This window comes from Budorcas taxicolor, chromosome 2 (assembly GCF_023091745.1).
Source record: "Budorcas taxicolor isolate Tak-1 chromosome 2, Takin1.1, whole genome shotgun sequence".
Lineage (NCBI taxonomy): Eukaryota > Metazoa > Chordata > Mammalia > Artiodactyla > Bovidae > Budorcas > Budorcas taxicolor.
Genome location: NC_068911.1, coordinates 15311690 through 15329601, shown reverse-complemented (window position 1 = coordinate 15329601; position 17912 = coordinate 15311690). Strand labels below are relative to the sequence as shown.

General features: G+C 41.3%; 1 protein-coding gene across 1 annotated transcript in view; it reads left to right on the top strand.

Annotated features, from left to right (window-relative positions):
• Positions 1–1010: 1010 nt before the first annotated feature.
• The window catches only part of MRPS17 (mitochondrial ribosomal protein S17), a 36575-nt gene continuing 19673 nt past the window's right edge, over positions 1011–17912 (top strand). Inside the window, exons 1-4 of the mRNA XM_052635538.1 lie at positions 1011–1038; positions 6466–6551; positions 13488–13614; positions 14218–14310. Coding sequence (XP_052491498.1) covers positions 6468–6551; positions 13488–13614; positions 14218–14310 — 304 coding nt within the window. The 5' untranslated portion in view covers positions 1011–1038; positions 6466–6467. The remainder of the gene's footprint in view (positions 1039–6465; positions 6552–13487; positions 13615–14217; positions 14311–17912) is intronic.

Here is a 17912-nt window from a genome sequence, read left to right as displayed (position 1 = left end):
CTTACAGGAATTTTTTATTTATTCTGGACCTTAATCCCTTATCAGATAAATGATTTGCAAATATTTTGTGGATTGTCTTTTCACTCCATTATTACTGTTCTTTGATGGAAGGAAGTGTTAAATACTGAAGTCCAATTTATCCACTTTTTTTCTCTTTCGTTGCCTGTGCTTTCGATGCCATCTAAAAGAAATACTAATAACTGCCGAAAAAAAAATCATGAAGCTTCACTCCTCTGTTTTCTTCGAAGAGTTTTATAATTTTACCTCTCACATTTAGGCTTTTTGATCCGTCTTGAATTAATTTATGTATGTGCTGTTAAGTCTAAGGTCCAATTTTATTCTTTTGCATTTTCCCAGCACTGTTGAAGTCTCTCCCTTCCCCGTTGAATGCCTGCATTAACAGATAAGCATTTGCATTCGCTTTTGGCGAATTCCAATTTTATCTCCGTTAAAAGAATTGCATTCTTCTCATCAGTATACTTCTATTATATATTCAATCGTTATTACTGTATCTTTAGTTTCGTCAATATAAAATGGGGGAAGGGGCGGTATTTCAGGACTGAGGAGAGCGACGACTTGTGTGGTCACCTAGGGGACCACGCGGCGCCCCCCGCTGGAGCTTCTGATGGTCACGGGCTCCAGGAGGGTCCTGGGGCCTCTCTGAAGGCGCAGTTCTGCGAGGCCGGGAGCGGAGGCCGGGGACCGGGTAGTCAGCGCGGCTCTGGTGAGAAGCCGACCGAGGGAAGCGGGTGGGAGTTCCCAGCCCGGCCTGTGGGAAGAGGTCGGGCCCCGGCACCGCCGGCGCATGCGTATCGCCGAGCCGGAGCCAGCGCGGCGCGGCCGCCATTGCTGAGAGGCTTTCGTCAGAGCCTGGCTGGCCCCGGCGGCTGGTCCAGCCCCAGGGGCCCCGTCACTGGGCGTCATTGGCTCAGGCATCCGGGCCCTCATCACCTTCTCCCGCCTCGGTCGGGACGGGCGGCGGCGGCTGCGGCGTCAGGGGGCGGAGCCGCCCGCGGCGCCCTTTGTCTGTGCCGGCGGGTGAGTGCGGCGCCCGCGGGCGGGTGGCGGGCGAGGGTGCTGGGCGGGCGGGGGTCACGGGGCGGGGAGCCCCCGACTCCGAGCCCCCCAGGCGGCGTCCTCCGGCTTCTCGGACCCCCTGTTCCCCTTTCGTGGGAAGGCCTCCCCATTCCCAAGATTACAAACCTATTTTCCTCTAATATTTTCTGCAATTTTTTTTTGTATAGGCGTGGGCCGGTATCATTTTTGGAAAGTTTTTCCCATCTCAAGAGTATTAAAAGAATCACCTTTATTTTCGTCTAATACTTTTAAAGGATTAAAAAAATTTTTTTTTTTACATTTTAACCTATTGGATATTAATTTTGTGATAACCTGTAAGATAGAAAAATGCCTTTCTCCCCGGTGATTTTGCCGTCATCTCTTTCCCACTGAATTGAAATGACACTTATCTATTCTACAGACGTTTGTATACTCACATCGGTTTCTAGCCTGTTACACTGCTCTCACAGTTTCTGCTCTGATAGCATTTTGTTTTAATATAAAATAAATTTTAATATGTGGCAGAGCAGATCCCCATAATTGTGTCTTTTGATTTAATGAACTTTCTGTTTCTTTTACTTACTTTGAATTGTGGGAAATATTAAAGGTACAAAAATTACCATTTTCCAAGAGACAGAATTGATCATGGCACTTAGTAGGTGCTCTTATTAAATGGAGAATATTTAAAGTCACTCTGTTTCTGAAAACTTTTGTATACTTCCCTGATGCCATCAGGATAATGTTTTAGTTTCTTAGCAGTGACCTCAAAGCCCTTTTCTTCCAAGGAGAAGGCATATTTTAAATTCATGGCTGCAATCACCATCTGCAGTGATTTTGCCTGCTACTTAGAAAAAAAACTATAACAAACCTATACAGCATATTAAAAAGCAGAGACATTACTTTGCCAACAAAGGTTGGTGTAGTTAAAGCTGTGGTTTTCCAGTAGTCATGTATGGATGTAAGAGGTGGACTGTAAAGAAAGCTGAGCGCTGAAGATTTGATGCTTTTGAACTGTGATGTTGGAGAAGACTCTTGAGAGTCCCTTGGAATGCAAGGAAATCAAACCAGTCAATCCTAAAGGAAATCAACCCTGAATATTCATTGGAAGGACTGATGCTGAAGCTGAAACTCCAATATTTTGGCCACCTGATACAAAGAGCCAACTCATTGGAAAATACCCTGATGCTGGGAAAGATTGAAGGCAGGAGGAGAAGGAGACTGTAGAGGACAGAATGGTTAGATGGCGTCCCCAATTTGATGGACTTGAGTTTGAGCAAACTCCAGGAGTTGGTGAAGGACAGGGAAACCTAGCATGCTACAGTCCAAGGGATTGCAGAGTTGGCCATGACTGAGCGACTGAACAACAACAAAGCCCTTTATGACCTTAATATTGTGTACTGCTTTGCCTTCCATCCTTGCACTTTATGTTGTAGGCATACCAAACTGCCAGGACAGGACCCAAAACCCTCTGGGGAAAATGCGTTAATTAAATTATATCAAAATTATATCAGAAAAGCCCATGTGCCACATATTTTGAAAAATACTTCCTGTATTTGAAAAGAGCAAAGGGCTTAAAATTAGAGACATAAAATTCTTGCAACATGTGTTAGAGAAAGTATCCTTAATATGTAAAGAGACTTGTTGAAAAAAGAAAAGTGTAGGACTTCTCTGGTGTTCCAGTGGCTGAGTCTGCTCTCTGAATGCAGGGGGCCCTAGTTCAACCCCTGATCAGGGAATTAGATCCCACATGCCACAGCTAAAGACCCCACATGCCGCAACTAAGACCCAGCACAGCCAAATAAATAATAATAATAAAGGTGAAAATCCTAACTTAAAAAAAAAAGTGGACAAAGGATATGCACAGGCAATTTACAGATGAATTACAGGAAACCAATAAACAGAAAAAAGTGCTTAACCTCATAAGTAATTATAGAATGCAAATGAAGACAAAGATACTTTTCACCCTTTATACTGGGCAAGTATATCAATATTGGTGCTAACAAAGTGTTGAGGCAAATGCAGAGGGGCAGGGCCCCGGTTGTACCATTGAGGAAGTATTTTGAGTGGCAGTATGACTACACTTAGTAAAATGTAAAGTGAGTTCACTCTGTGGCTCAGAAATTCTATTCTAAGATCTGTCCTGCTGAAATACTTGCACAGGTGCACAGGAATGTGTGTACAAAGATGTTCATTACAGTATTGTTTGTAATTTGAGAAAGGGATACCACTTAAATGCTAACTATGAGTGTGGTTAAACATATTGTGATAGGTCTGTACAGTGTAATATTGTGCTGTTATAAAAGTAGAATAAGGTAGTTTGTTATGAAGTTAATAAAAGGAAAGATCTCTAAGATCAGCATTTCCAAAGGTGTGTTTTATGGAACCCTATTCCCATCAGATGCCATAAAAAGTATTCTCAAACTAGCTGTATTTGTATACAGGGTATAATATACTTAAAATATTCCTCATTCCCTTGGCTTCATAGGAGGAGAAACCTGTCTTCCTAACATGGTTAATATAGTTTTTGTTGTTGTGAATATATGATTTTCAGGTGATTGGGTTTGAAACCCCAAGACATTCTTGTAAATTCAACCTGGCTCTTCAGACCATGGGACCTTCTTAGAGTTTTTGCTTGATAAAATAAGGACCTGATCCTTAAAGTGCTTTTAAGTTAGTCTTGAAAGATCTTCCTATTAGTGAAAACTGGTTGTAAAATGTTAGATTCCTGGCATGTCTTGGCTTGAGTGGCTTCTTTCTCTAACAGGGCCATTCCATTGGAACCATAGTTTCCTTTCTTTCTTCCTATTATTTCTCAGAAATGGTTTTATTCTTTGTTTCTATCAGTAGTTTTTGAGAGGAGTTTTTCAGGTCAACTTTTGTGAACAGAGAACAAATATATTCTCATGATTATTAACAGATCAATACATTTCATTCTGTTATTGGTACTGGTGAAATGCCTGTTTTTTTCTTCTTTCTGAGGAGAAAGCCACTCTATTTGAAAGTCTTTCTGTGGGAAAGGACCACATGTTTTCTGTTCCAAGAGGAGAGTGGGAGAGGACTAAGGCTAAATTTGTTGTAGTTGCTGCTTCTGTATCTTTCTGCTCTTTGAGACATTCTAAAACTGCTTTTTTGATTGTTTTAATGAATTCCACCTCCTGCAGTGCTCTGTCTTTATCAATGAACAGTGTGTATGTCTCTTTTTAGACTCCATAGGTCTCTAGGAGACCAACACTGCTGCAGTTCTTCTGCTGACTCTGATGCATCTCATTACAGGTGCTCAGCCTGAAACTGTATCTCTCAAAATCTCTGCCTGGGGGCAGATTCGAATATCCTAGTGACGTATGTACATATAGAATTGATGCCTTTAGTGAAAAAAACAACAAAAACAGTGTAATAGCCAACTTCAGGAACCTCCACATCTCAACTCTTCATGCACAAGGCAAGATCCTGAGAGTGGCTGCCCTGGGAAGCAGAAATCACTCTCATGGATATCCACTGGCTCCTGACCCTCTCATGAGATCAGGCACCTTTAATACCTGCGACTGGCTGTTGCCTTTAAGGCACTGGAAAATCAGCCTTCAGGGACTGACAGGGCTGCTGAAGCTATTAGAACTGGTATGTCTCCTGACTGTCGTGCCTGAAGAGAATAAGCCTTTGGTGACATTACAACTGAAGGACTGCAAAGAGGTGCAGTCATCCTCGTGGAGGACTGAATCCAGGTACTCAAAAAGGAAGGTGAACATTCTGAAAGATGGAAAGAGTGAAATCTCCTTTCTGTATTGGAAGTGTCATCTTTTTAATAATTTTCAATGTTTATTTATTTATTTATTTTTGGCTGTGCTGGGTCTTCCTTTGCTGTGTGCAGGCTTTCTCTAGTTGCAGCGAGCAGGGGCTACTCTGTAGTTGCAGTGCGTGAGCTTCTCATTGCGGTGGCTTCTGTTGTTGTAGAGCAGAGGCTCTGTAGTGCACAGGCTTCAGTAGTTGCGGCATGTGGGCTCAGTAGTTGCAGCTCATGGGCTCTAGAGCACAGTCTCAGTAATTGTGCTGCACGGGATTAGCTGCCCCACAGCATGTGGGATCTTCCTGGATCGGGGATTGAACCTGTGTCTCTTGCATTAACAGGGGGATTCTTTACCAATGAGCCAGCACAGAAGCCGTAGAAGGATCATCTTTTTTTTTTTTTTAATCTTTTTTAAATTAATTGATTTTTTAATTGAAGGATAATTGCTTTACAGAATTTTGTTGTTTCCTCTCAGACATCAACATGAATCAGCCATAGATGTACATATGTCCCTTCCCTCTTGGACCTCCCTCCCATCTCCCTCCCCATCCCACCCCTCTAGGTTGATACAGAGCCAATGTTTGAGTTCCCTGAGACTTAGAGCAAATTCTCATTGCCTATCTATTTTACATATGGTAATATAAGTTTCCATGGTACTCTCTCCATACGTCTCTCCCTCTCCTGCCCTCTCCCCATGTCCATAAGTCTATTCTCTATGTCTGTTTCTCCACTGCTGCCTTGCAAACAAATTCATCAGTACCATCTTTCTAGATTCCATATATATGTGTTAGTATATGATATTTATCTTTCTGTTTCTGACTTACTTCACTCTGTATAATAGGCTCTAGGTTCATCCACCTCATTAGAACGGACTCAAATGCATTTCTTTTTATGACTGAGTAATATTCCATTTGTATATGCACCACATATACTTCTTTATCCATTCATCTGTCAGTGGACATCTAGGTTGCTTCCATGTTCTAGCTATTGTAAACAGTGCTGCAATGAACATTGGGGTACATGTTCATTGTACATGTACATGTCTTTTTCAGTATTTGTTTCCTCATGGTATATGCCTAGGAGTGGAATAGAAGGATCATCTTAAAGAGAGTAGAGGAGATGCCTGGACTTTGAGTTTAGGGATGAGTTTATGCCCTTAAAGAGTAAGAATAACTCCTCAACATAAGTTCTCTGGATCACATCCTCTCAGTGGTTCTCATCTGCCACTTGGAATCATTTGGAGACTTCAGAATTTAAAATGCTGTTGCCCAGGTTCACCTGAGATTGTTAAATCCAAATCTCAGGGAAGAGGGGCTTAGCACTGGCATCTTTTTAAAATTGCCCCCCCCCCAAGTGAGTAGCTAGTGCTAAAAACCAGTGAGCACCCCTGAGCTTCCCATATGTCACAACAAGGGGAATTGAACCACAGAAGAGAGACAGCCATACTTTAAATTTCTCAGTGTAATAGAGGAACAGGAGTGTCAGAGTTATGTCACCCAGCCTTTAGGCTTATGTCTTACAGGGCTTCTCTCTAAACCATCTGCTATCCTGATATAAGACAAAGGGTGCAAGATTTAGGTGGAGCTTTAATATCATTCCTTGACAAGATTCTTCTCTTCTTTTCTCAGGAATGCCCTCTCAGGATGCCACACTTTCCCAAGAAGGAAATACAGAGAAGGAAATGAATGTTGGATCACAGACAGTCATGTCTCAGGTAAGTTCAGTTTTGTTTGTTTTTTTAATAACTTTATTTTTGGGGTTTTTGTTTTTTTCTTTTTTTGGCTGTGTTAGGTCTTTGTTGCTGTGGGGGCTCTTCTCCAGCTGTGGCAAGTGGGAGCTACTCTAGTTGCGGTGTGCACGCTGCTCATTGCGATGGCTTCTCTTGTCGCAGAGCATGGGCTCTAGGGAACATGGGCTCCATAGTTGCAGCTCCCAGGCTCTAGAGCACAGGCTCAATAGTTGCAGTGCACAGACTTAGTTGCTCCGAGGCATGTGGGATCTTCCCAGATCAGGAATCAAAGCCATGTCTCCAGCATTGGCAGGCAGGTTCTTTACCACGGAGCCACCAGGGAAGCCCCAGGTAGGTTGTTGTCCTCTCCTCTGAAATGCCATGGTGGTTTGCAGAATGTAGGTACTTTTATTTTTCAATTCTCAGAACTAAGCTCCCCAAGTCCAGGGCCCTTGAGATTCTTGTGACAGAGGTGACATAACTGTATGTGGCATTTCCCACGCACCTTCCATACCTCTTTATAGCTCTTCTCTCCTTCAGCATTTTTATAAGCCTGTAGATTCATGTCTGTCCTGGATGTTGTAAAGGCAACACAAGAAGCCGTAGACTGTCTTTTAATAGTGCATGTGTGTGTGCTCAGTCGTGTCTGACTCTTTGTGACCCCATGGACTGTAGCCCACCAGGCTCCTCTGTCCATGGAATTTTCCAGGCAAGAATACTGGAGTGGGTTGCCATTTCCTACTCCAGGGAATCTTCCCAACCCAGAGAGCAAACCCACATCTCCTGCGTTTTCTGTATTGGCAGGCGGATTCTTTAAATCACCCTTCCCTGAAACAGCTCGCTAGCATTTAAACACTTGCCATTTAGTCTTCAAACAATGAATGATGCCCATGTCACTGACCACTTGGAGGTAATGGAATTATTAATATTCCTGAGGACCTCTGCTGCCACAATTTAATGTGGCAAATTAATGCCACAGATTAAGCCTGCCTCAGCATCAGTCCTTCCAGTGAATGTTCAGGACTGATTTCTTTTAGGATTGACTGATTTGATCTCCTTGCTGTCCAAGGGACTCTCAGGAAAGTCTTCTCAAGCACCACAGTTAGAAGGCATCAATTCTTCAGCACTTAACATTCTTTATGGTCCAGCTCTCACATCCGTACATGACTGTTGGAAAAACCATAGCTTTAACTCTGTGGACCTTAGTCAGTGAAGTGATGTCTTTGCTTTTTAGTATGGTGTCTAGGTTTGTCATAGCTTTTCTTCCAAAGAACAAGCATTGTTTAATAGCATACTCTATAATTTACCCAGTCATCATGTTTATTGTCTACTTTCCCCTGCTGAAGTTTCATAAAGGAAGAGAATTTTAGTCTCTCTTGTTCACTAGTATATCTCAAGCCCTATAGGTGACACATAGGAAACACTGAATAAATATTTGTTGAACAAATAGGAATTTTGCGTATGATAAAGGTCACATCTCAAACCAGTGGTGAAAAGATGGTTTATTTGATAATCAATGATATTTCTGTGGAGCCATGTGGAAAAAGGTAAAGTTGAATCCATACCTCATACTTTACATCAGAACAGTCTTCAAATTGATCAAATATTTAAATATGAAAAACTAAGCCACAAAAGTTACACAAGAAAATAATTTGGGAATTCCTTTATAACCTTTATTCCTTTATTTCTCTATATTCCTTTGAGAATCTAGAAACTGTAAAAGAAAAGATTGATGAGAAAGAGAGAGGGACAGGAGAGAGAGAGAGAGCCAGCTGAGCAAAGGGCAGAAGACAGAAAGGAAAAGATTATTTTCGGAATCATAAAGGGCCTCCAGGAGAGTTAGTGGGGCCCTAAAGAACCTTTCACAGGACTTAAAGGATAATAAGGAAAATCTTGTCGTGAACCAAAGGGGACACTTGAAGAAGGAATTTTGGTCAACATTGTCACTTTCAGTAACAAGAAAAATAGGAACTATACTTAATGGACTCAGTGATATATTTAAGGAGATTTTCAAGTAGAAGATTAAAAGTGCCAGCTGTCAGCTTCTGGCTGGTTAAAGTAAAATGTGAGAGGAAAAGATAAACTAGATAAAAAACCGTTACATATAAAGGAAACAGACATGAAAATATGCCCAACCTCGCTAATCATCAGGGAAATGCAAATCAAAACCACAGTGCGCTGTCTCCTCACACCTGTCAGAATGGCTGCCATCAAAAAGAACAGAAATAACTAATTTTGGCGAGGATGTAGAGGAAAGAGAACCCTCATACACTGTTGGTTGCAATGTAAATTGGTGTAGCCACTATGGTGAACAGTATGGAGGTTTCTCAAAAAACTAAGACTAGAACTATCACATGACCCAGCAGTTCTACTCCTGGGTATATACCCCCCAAAAAAACTAAAGCACAAATTCAGAAAGATACGTGAACCCCAGTGTTCAAAGAGGCATTATTTACAATTGTCAAGACATGGAAGCAACATCAGTGTCCATGAAGAGATGAATGGATAAGGATGTGGTGTATGTATACAATGAGATTATCCCTCAGTCATAAAAAAGAATGAAATTTTGCTATTTGCAGTGACATGGATGAACTTAGAGGGCATTATGCTAACTGGCATAAGTCAGAGAAAGACAAATACTGTATGATATCACTTTTATGTGAAATCTGAAAAATACAACAAACTAGTGAATAAAACAGGAAAGAAGCTGACTTGCAGATATAGAGAGCAAACTAGTGAGAACCAGTGGGGAGAGAGAATAGAGGAGGGGCAATACAAGAAGTAGGGGATTAAGAGGTACAAACTATTATGTATAAGCTACAAGATTCTACAACACAGGGAATATAGCCAATATTTTATAATAACTATAAATGGAATATAACCTTTAAAATTTGTGAATCACTATATTGAACACCTGTAACTTAAATAATGTTGTACATCAACAGTATTTCAATTTTTTAAAACATCAAAAATATATATATAAAGGAGCCAGGAATTATTGAGTTTTAAAATAACTTTCTCATTCACACCTCTCAACATGTGCCCAGCTCAGCTACATTATAGAATTGCTGTGAATTGCTGTTTACTTAAATGGGAGTGTGTGTGGCAGTTATTTCTATGAGTTTCCCACTACTTTGAGTTTGTGAAGGATAAAGGGTGGGGCCAAATGCCTATTTCTTCAGCTCACAGAAAGAAAAATAGAGAGAAAGCTTTCAAGGAACTGTACCTGAGGAACTATGCTCCAAGAGCCTCATCTGCCTGTGGACCTGGTGTAGATGATAAGATCCCAGACTTCAAATTGATGCCATAATGGCAACAAACGTAGGGGTCTTGAGGAAGATGAGTGAAATTTACATGAGGAAGGGATGTGAATATTTACCTTCAGAGGGTAAACAGTAGCAGGTTGTACTTCCTGAAAATGGCACAATTTCTCCCATTCCATAGGCTCCTCTTATACTGATTTAACTACTCTATCAGGAGAGGTGCGATTGTGTTCCTTCCCCTTGGATTTGGCTTGTGACTGTGGTGGAACTGAAACCACGTGACTCTTGAGGCTGGATGAAGAAAGGTGGTTCTCTTGGGAATTTTGCTTTTGGCATCCAGCTACCATGCCATGAGGAAGCCCAGGCAGCCTGTGGACAGGCTTGTATGGAGAGGACCGAAGGCACCTGGCTGAGCTCCCAACTTTCAGCCAGCACCGACTTGCCAGCCACATGAATGAGCCTCTTAAAAAGTGAATCTTACAGCCCAAAGTTGAGCCTTCCAGCTGAAACAAAATGGAACAAAGATGAGCTGCTCCTGCTGAATATTGCCCATGTTACAGATTCTGTGAATAAAATAAATGATTGTTATTGTTATGAGCCACTAAATTTGGAGGTGGTTTGTTATACAGCAGTAGATAATGACACAATTGATACCACCCCTACTGAAGTCAGCTTGACAATATGTGTCAAAATTGCAGATTCATATACTCTTTTGCCAGACATCTCCTGGGGAATGGATTCTAGAGACAGACTTACATACAATAGCAAAATAATATACTTTTAAGATATTTCATTGCAGCATGATTTATAGTAACAAGAGAGTAGAAAATATCTAAAATGTCTGTTAGTAAACTGGTTACATAAATTGTGAGACAGTCACACAATACCACACAGCTATTAAAAAAAAAAAAAAGGAGGAGGAAGAAATCTATGAACTGATGTGGAGGGATTTCCAGTGTAAAGTGTTCAGTGAAAAAAATCAGAAGCAAAAGATTACCATAATATGCTACTTTGTACAAGAAAGAAGGGGAAACAAAAATATATAAATGAATCCAATGTTTGTTTGAGGGAAAAGAGACATTGAAAGGATAAACTTGCATCTAATGAGATTGGTTACTTGTAAGACTTAGATGGAAAAGGGGTGAAAAAGAGGGAATGGAGGTGGGCAGTATGCAAGGAGGGCTTAAAATTGAAAATAAACAGAAATAAGTGAGCCCAACTGTATTTCAAATTACTGATATAACCACACTGAAAATGCGTTAACTTTTGAAACTAAATCATAACTTGTACTCTATGTCCTCAGGCTAAAAGCAAAACAATTCTCAATACTGAACTCTCATTTGTAGGCTTGTTCTGTGCAGAGGCATGTTCCCTGGTAGCTCAGCTGGTGAAGAATCTCCCAGCAATGCAGGAGACGCCAGTTCAATTCTTGGGTCGGGAAGATCCCCTGGAGAAGGGATAGGCTACCACTCCAGTATTCTTGGGCTTCCCTGGTGGCTCAGACTGTGAAGAATCTGCCTGCAGTGCTGGAGACCTGGGTTCAATCTCTGGGTTGGGAAGATCCCCTGGAGGAGGGCAAGGCAACCCACTCCAGTATTCTTGCCTGGAGAATCCCCATGAACAGAACAGCCTGGTGGGCTACAGTCCTTGGAGTTGCAAAGAGTCAGACACGACTGAGCAACTAAGCACAGCACATGTGTTAGCAATACCAAAACCACTTTCTTTACAATCTAGGATTGAGCAAATAAATAAACACATTGTCCATAGTTTTGTTGTTATTGTTTAGTCACTCAGTTCAGTTCAGTTGTATCTGACTCTTTGCGACCCCATGGACTGCAGCACGCCAGACTTCCCTGTCCATCACCAACTTCCAGAGCTTGCTCAAATTCATGTCCATCAACTTGGTGATGCCATCCAACCATCTCATCCTTTGTCATCCCCTTCTCCTCCTGCCTTCAGTCTTTCCCAGCATCAGGGTCTTTTCCAGTGAGTCAGTTCTTCGCATCAGGTAGCCAAAGTATTGGAGTTTCAGCTTCAGCATCAGTCCTTCCAGTGAATATTCAGGACTGATTTCCTTTAGGATTGACTGGTTGGATCTCCTTGTAGTCCAAGGGACTCTCAAGAGTCTTCTCCAACACCATAGTTCAAAAGCATCAGTTCTTCAGTGCTCAGCTTTCTTTATGGTCCAGCTCTCACATCCATACATGACTACTGGAAAAACCACAGCTTTGATTAGATGGGGGCTTCCCTGATCGCTCAGTTGGTAAAGAATCTGCCTGCAGTGCAGGAAACCCCAGTTCAACTCCTGCATTGAGAATATCCGCTAAAGGGAATGGCCACTCACTCCAGTATTCTTGTCTGGAGAATTCCATGGACTGTATAGTTCATGGGATTGCAAAGAGTTGGACACGACTGAGTGACTTTCACTTTTCAGTTTGACTAGATGGGCCTTTGTCAGCAAAGTAATGTGTCTTTTCATAGCTTTTCTTCCAAGGAGCAAGCATCTTTTAATTTCATGGCTGCAGTCACCATCTGCAGTGATTTTGGAGCCCAAGAAAATAGTCTCTCACAGTCTCCATTATTTCCCCATCTATTTGCCATGAAGTGATGGAACTGGATGCCATGATCTTAGTTTATTAAATGTTAAGTTTTAAGCCAGCTTTTTCACTCTCCTCTTTCACTTTCATCAAGAGGCTCTTTAGTTCCCGTTCGCTTTCTGCCATTAGGGTGGTATCATCTGCATATCTGAGATTATTGATATTTTTCCCAGCAGTCTTGATTCCAGCTTGTGCTTCATCCAGCCTGGCATTTCATATGATCTGCTCTGCTCTGTTTATTTATAAGTTAAATAAACAGGGTGACCATATACACCCTTGACATACTCCTTTCCCAATTTGGAACCAGTTCATTGTTCCATGTCCAGTTCACACTGTTGCTTCTTGACCTGCATACAGATTTCTCAGGAGACAAGTAAGGTGGTCTGGTATTCCCATCTCTTGAAGAATTTTCCAGTTTATTGTGATCCACAGAGTCAAAGGCTTTCGCATAGTCAATGAAGCAAAAGTAGATGTTTTTCTGACATTCTCTTGAAGGGAATTATAAGATCAGAGAGATATGGGTCAGAGAAGGGAATTACAGATATGAGAAGAGAGGATAGAATGAACCCTGCTATGTTGGATTAGATTTAGAGATATCAGTATGGACCCCTGGTGTTTTGTTTTTTTTTTTAACCAGTCACTCTCTTGACCTATGGGTTTTAATAAATATCAGTAAATATAGTGTTAGATATGGAGTTGTGTGTGTATACGTACATCACTGTATATATTCCCCTCTTTCCTAGATATGACCCCTGAGAGGGCCTAGAAGAAATGGTACTCCAGTATCACTGGATGCAGCTAGTGCCCAGATCTTGGGGTCTAAGTGCCATTTTTCATTAAAGGGAACCAAGCATAGCACTTAAGGATTTTACCAACAGAGCAGAACATGACAGACTGCCTCCCTATATCAGCTGGGGAAGCAGAGCAGCTCAGTATTTTACCACTAGAAGGAATCAGGGATCCTTTGTCTACTGCACCACCTTTGACTCTTCCCTTAAGGGCCCCTGTAAAGGAAAAACAAAAAGGTTTCTGGCTGAGCAGGGATATACTTGATGTTTCAGGAATCACTGACATTCCAGGACGTGGCTGTGGACTTCACCAGAGAAGAGTGGGACCAGCTGTACCCTGCTCAGAAGAACCTCTACCGAGATGTGATGCTGGAAAACTATAGGAATCTGGTTGCACTGGGTAAGGAGGGCATCTCTGTAAATTGTGTCTGATTCTTTGGGACCCCATGGACTTCGGCACACCAGGCTCCTCTGTTCTTTACTATCTCCCAGAGTTTTCTCAAATTCATGTCTATTGAGTCATTGATGCTGTCTAACCATCTCATCCTCTGTTGCCCCCTTCTCCCTTTCTTTTCAGTCTTTCCCAACATCAGGGTCTTTTTCAGTGAGTCAGCTCTTCTCATCAAGTGCCTATAGTATTGGAGCTTCAGCTTCAGCAGTAGCAGTCCTTCCAGGGAATATTCTGGGTTGGTTTCCTTTAGGATTGACTGATTTGATCTCCTTGCAGTCCAAGAGATTCTCAAGAATCTTCTTCAGCACCACAGTTAGAAAGCATGAGGCCAGGATGGAAGAAAGCCAATCAGTTGGAGACAAGAGACCTCTGTTTCCTGCTTTTTCCTCTGGTGAAATGTGTTGACTTTGAGATGGGTAGCTTTATTTTGCTGCCTCAGAAGCCTCCCCTTTCCAAATCCAAAGACCCTAAAGATAAAAAAGTTTGGAAATGAGTTCTGAGATTTTTGTTCCCTGTGTAAAATTCTAAGATACACATTTTCCTCTTGAACAGGGCATCAACTGTATAAGCCAGAGGTGATCACTCAGTTGGAGCAGGAGGAACAGTGGATGATGGGAAGAGTCAGCCCACCAGACACTCATCCAGGTGAGAAGAGAACATTTGAGTATTTGTGACTCAGTGAAAGAAAATAGTCACTTTTGAAATACTTAATGGAGTATTAACATCTGAACATCTCCCTCTGGGATTTAAAGGATATCAAGGCATTTTTGATGGGTTTGGTCCTGGGTTGGGACGATCCCCTGGAGAAGGAAATGGAAACCCACTCCAGTATTCTTGCCTGGGAAATTTCATAGACTGGGGAGCCTGGCGGGCTACAGTCCATGGGGTCCAAAAGAGTTGGACATGACTTAGCAACTAAACAGCAGCTGCAGCAGAGGCCTTTTAAAAATTTCAGTTCATATTTGACATTTTTCCAAAGTAGAAATGACTATTTTTTTCTGATTAAACAGACAAAATATATATATACTTACTATTTTAAAAATTTGCACAACACAAAAATTATTTTGAAAGTTTTAGTTTGTTCATAAATACCTTGATATTACAAATCTCCACAAAGCACTTTCTTACTATTTTTTTGTTTATAATCCTTTCAGGATTCTTTAAATCTTTTTCTCTTCCATACCAAAAACCCTCTACCATTTTAACCTATTTTTCATTATTTTTTTTCTTTTTATTATCAAACATGTTAAAGTTGTCTAAAATCCGTAGCCTTCGTTCTCAGTCTCTTGTTCACCTTTGTGATAGGATCCCTGTCATACTTATGTTACTAAAATTTTTTTCTTGGAGATTACCACTAACTTCCTTCCAGTCAAGTCCAGTGGCTAAAACAAACCACCATTATCATGTTGTATGATCATGTTGCATTTGACTGTGTTGACTTGACTCTTGAAAATTGTCTCGCACCTTGGCTTTCACACCATTCTTGCCTCTTGTAGCCTCTCTCTTGTCTCCCAGCCTGTTCTTTTTTTAAATTTATTTATTTTTAATAAATTAGCAAGGGTAAAGCAAGGGTAATTGCTTTAATAAAGCAAGGGTAATTTAATAAAGCAAGGGTAATTGCTTTACAACACTGTGTTTGTTTCTGCCATACATCACCATGAATCTATCATAGCTATCCTACCTGCTCTTTTAAATACCTTCTCTCACTCTTTATTCTTCTAAAGGCACATATTTCTTATGGACTTGGTGTTCATTCTTCAGTACTGTGCTTTTAAGTAGCTTCTCTATGTCATTTTTCCATTTCTACATTTCTAGCCTCAGTAGTTCATGTACATTCTCTTCCCAGAGTTTAGATTGTATTTTTGTTTATGAATGTCATATTGTCATTTTAATCAAGTATTTCAAACCTTGGACCTATTGACTCTCTACTGCTTTAAAACATCCTACTAAGTGAGACTTCTTGACCAAAAAAAACCCAAAACTCCTAAATCTTAGCTCCTTTTTGTGGGCATACTGCCTGGTTATATTAGGAAACAGTGGACTGATGGGTATGTGCCAGATACTGAGTCATTAAGCCAGGTTAATGTACCCCATCTTGATTCTTTGCTCAGACACCTTGTTTCATCATTTGGGCTTGGTTTTCTGTCATTCAAACTTGAGCTTTCTGAAGCTGACTCTGATTCGGTTGTCTTTCTTGCTTATAGTGCTCTCGGTTATCTTAGGTAGGAAAACTTATTCCTTTTTCAGCCTCATTGGACCTAAATTTTTAGCCTGACAGGTGCTGCACCCCAGTGCTCTAAACCCTGTTTAGAGGCTGATAATTAAAACAGTTTGTCAAGAACCCCTAAGCACCTTTCCTGACAATGATGAGTAACATTATTTTCACAAAGCTTCCTATCCTGGAACCTGGAAAATAGGAAACTAAAGAAGGAAAATGAAAAACTCCCTTTTCAGGCAAATTGCCAGTGTAGGTGCCCACACAGAAACCTGAGCTGTTCTTTCCCACAGGTACATATGCTGCCATGTGAAGGAGCCATACTGTCTCCCATTATGTCCCTGCCCAGAGACTCCCAACTCGAGAAAATAATTACTACACTCAAGAAAATTTCCAGGTAATTCCCTGGCAGTTCAGTGGTTAGGACTCGGTGCTTTCACTGACAGGGCCCAGGTTCAGTCCCTGGTTTGGAATTTAAGATCCTGCAAGCTGTGCAACATGGCCAGAGTAGAAAAGAAATTTCTAGACTTCATTATCAGCTGTACCTGGGTGGTCAAGGCTTTTGGTCCTTGACCAAATGAGGTTGTATAAGTGGTTTCTTTGTATCCTTCTTGTCAGGGCAGGCAGCCTAGCAGTGTCCTCCAAGGAGACTGCTTGCATTTTTGCATTTTCCCCTGAGACACAATCAATTGTTTCTCTTACAAGGATGTGGTAGAATGTTTCTGTTGATGGAGGAACTGAGATAGAATGATCTGGCTTGTGCAACCTCATTCTGATGTGCCCTCTGGGGTATTGCTTGTCTCATTGTCTTTGACATTAGCTGATGTCTATTTAATATCTAGAAATTCTCTTCCTAGCTAAGGTGAGACATGGAAAATGTCTGATGGATCTAGCAATGAAAAGGTTAGGAATGATATTAATGAGAGAAGTGACAGGGGAGTAATTAGCAAAACAATCAGTTTGTACACTGCTGAGTAAACAGGAGGTTTAAAAAAAAAAAAAAGTAGAGCTTGTAGTTGGACTTCCCTAACAGTCCAGTGGTTAAGATTCCATACTTCTAGTCCAGGGGGTGTGGGTTTGATCCCTGGTCAGGGGACTAAGGTCCCACATGCTGCTGGTACAGCCAAAAACTAAATAACAGTATAGCTAGTACATATATGGTACTTCTTACAAGAAGCTCAAATGAGAAGGTGAAGCAAACAAAGAGGGTGACTGCTAGACTAGAAAGAAGTGAAAGTGGCTCAGTTGTATCCAACTCTTTGCGACCCCATGGACTATACAGTCCATGAAATTTGCCAAGCCTGAATACTGGAGTGGGTAGCCATTCCCTTCTCTAGGGCATCTTCCCAACCCAGGGATTGAACCCAGATCTCCCACATTGCAGGAAGATTATTTACCAGGTGAACCAGGTGGCTAGACTAGAAGGTAGTGTCAAAACAGGATCATTCTAAGAAGGAATGATTCCAGCTTGTTTAAAGTGCTGAATGGAAGGGATCAGGGAGAGTGTAAGTAGAAAATAGAAAAGATGGGCAAGGTTCTAAAAAAATGGGAGTGGGATTAGAGACAAGGAAATTAGGGTAACCTCCACTTGCTACATGAGCTACAGTTCGTGGGGTTGAAAGGAGTTGAACACAACTCAGCAACTAATACAATACTTAGCACAGCTAGAAAAAGCCCACATGCAGCAATGAAGACCCAGCACAGCTGAAAATCTAGTAATTGTTTTATCATTTTAAACAAAAGTTTAAAATAGGAAGAAATACTTTTGAAATAAGCAGATAGTGGGCACTACAATAGAATAATCCACAGGTGAGATTGAGAAGGTCCTGGACTTGGCCCTGTGTTCTCTAAGCACAGTCTTTTCTGTCTCTCACCTCTGAGCACAGACTTTCTTATGATATTTCTTATTCTCCTTTCCGTTTTCTCCCAATTATGTATATTCCTGATGGATCTCTTCTTTTTATGATTGCCACTCATATTTTAAAATCTCTCCCTTCTCACTGCTTCTTGTCATCCTCTTATAGTCTTTCCC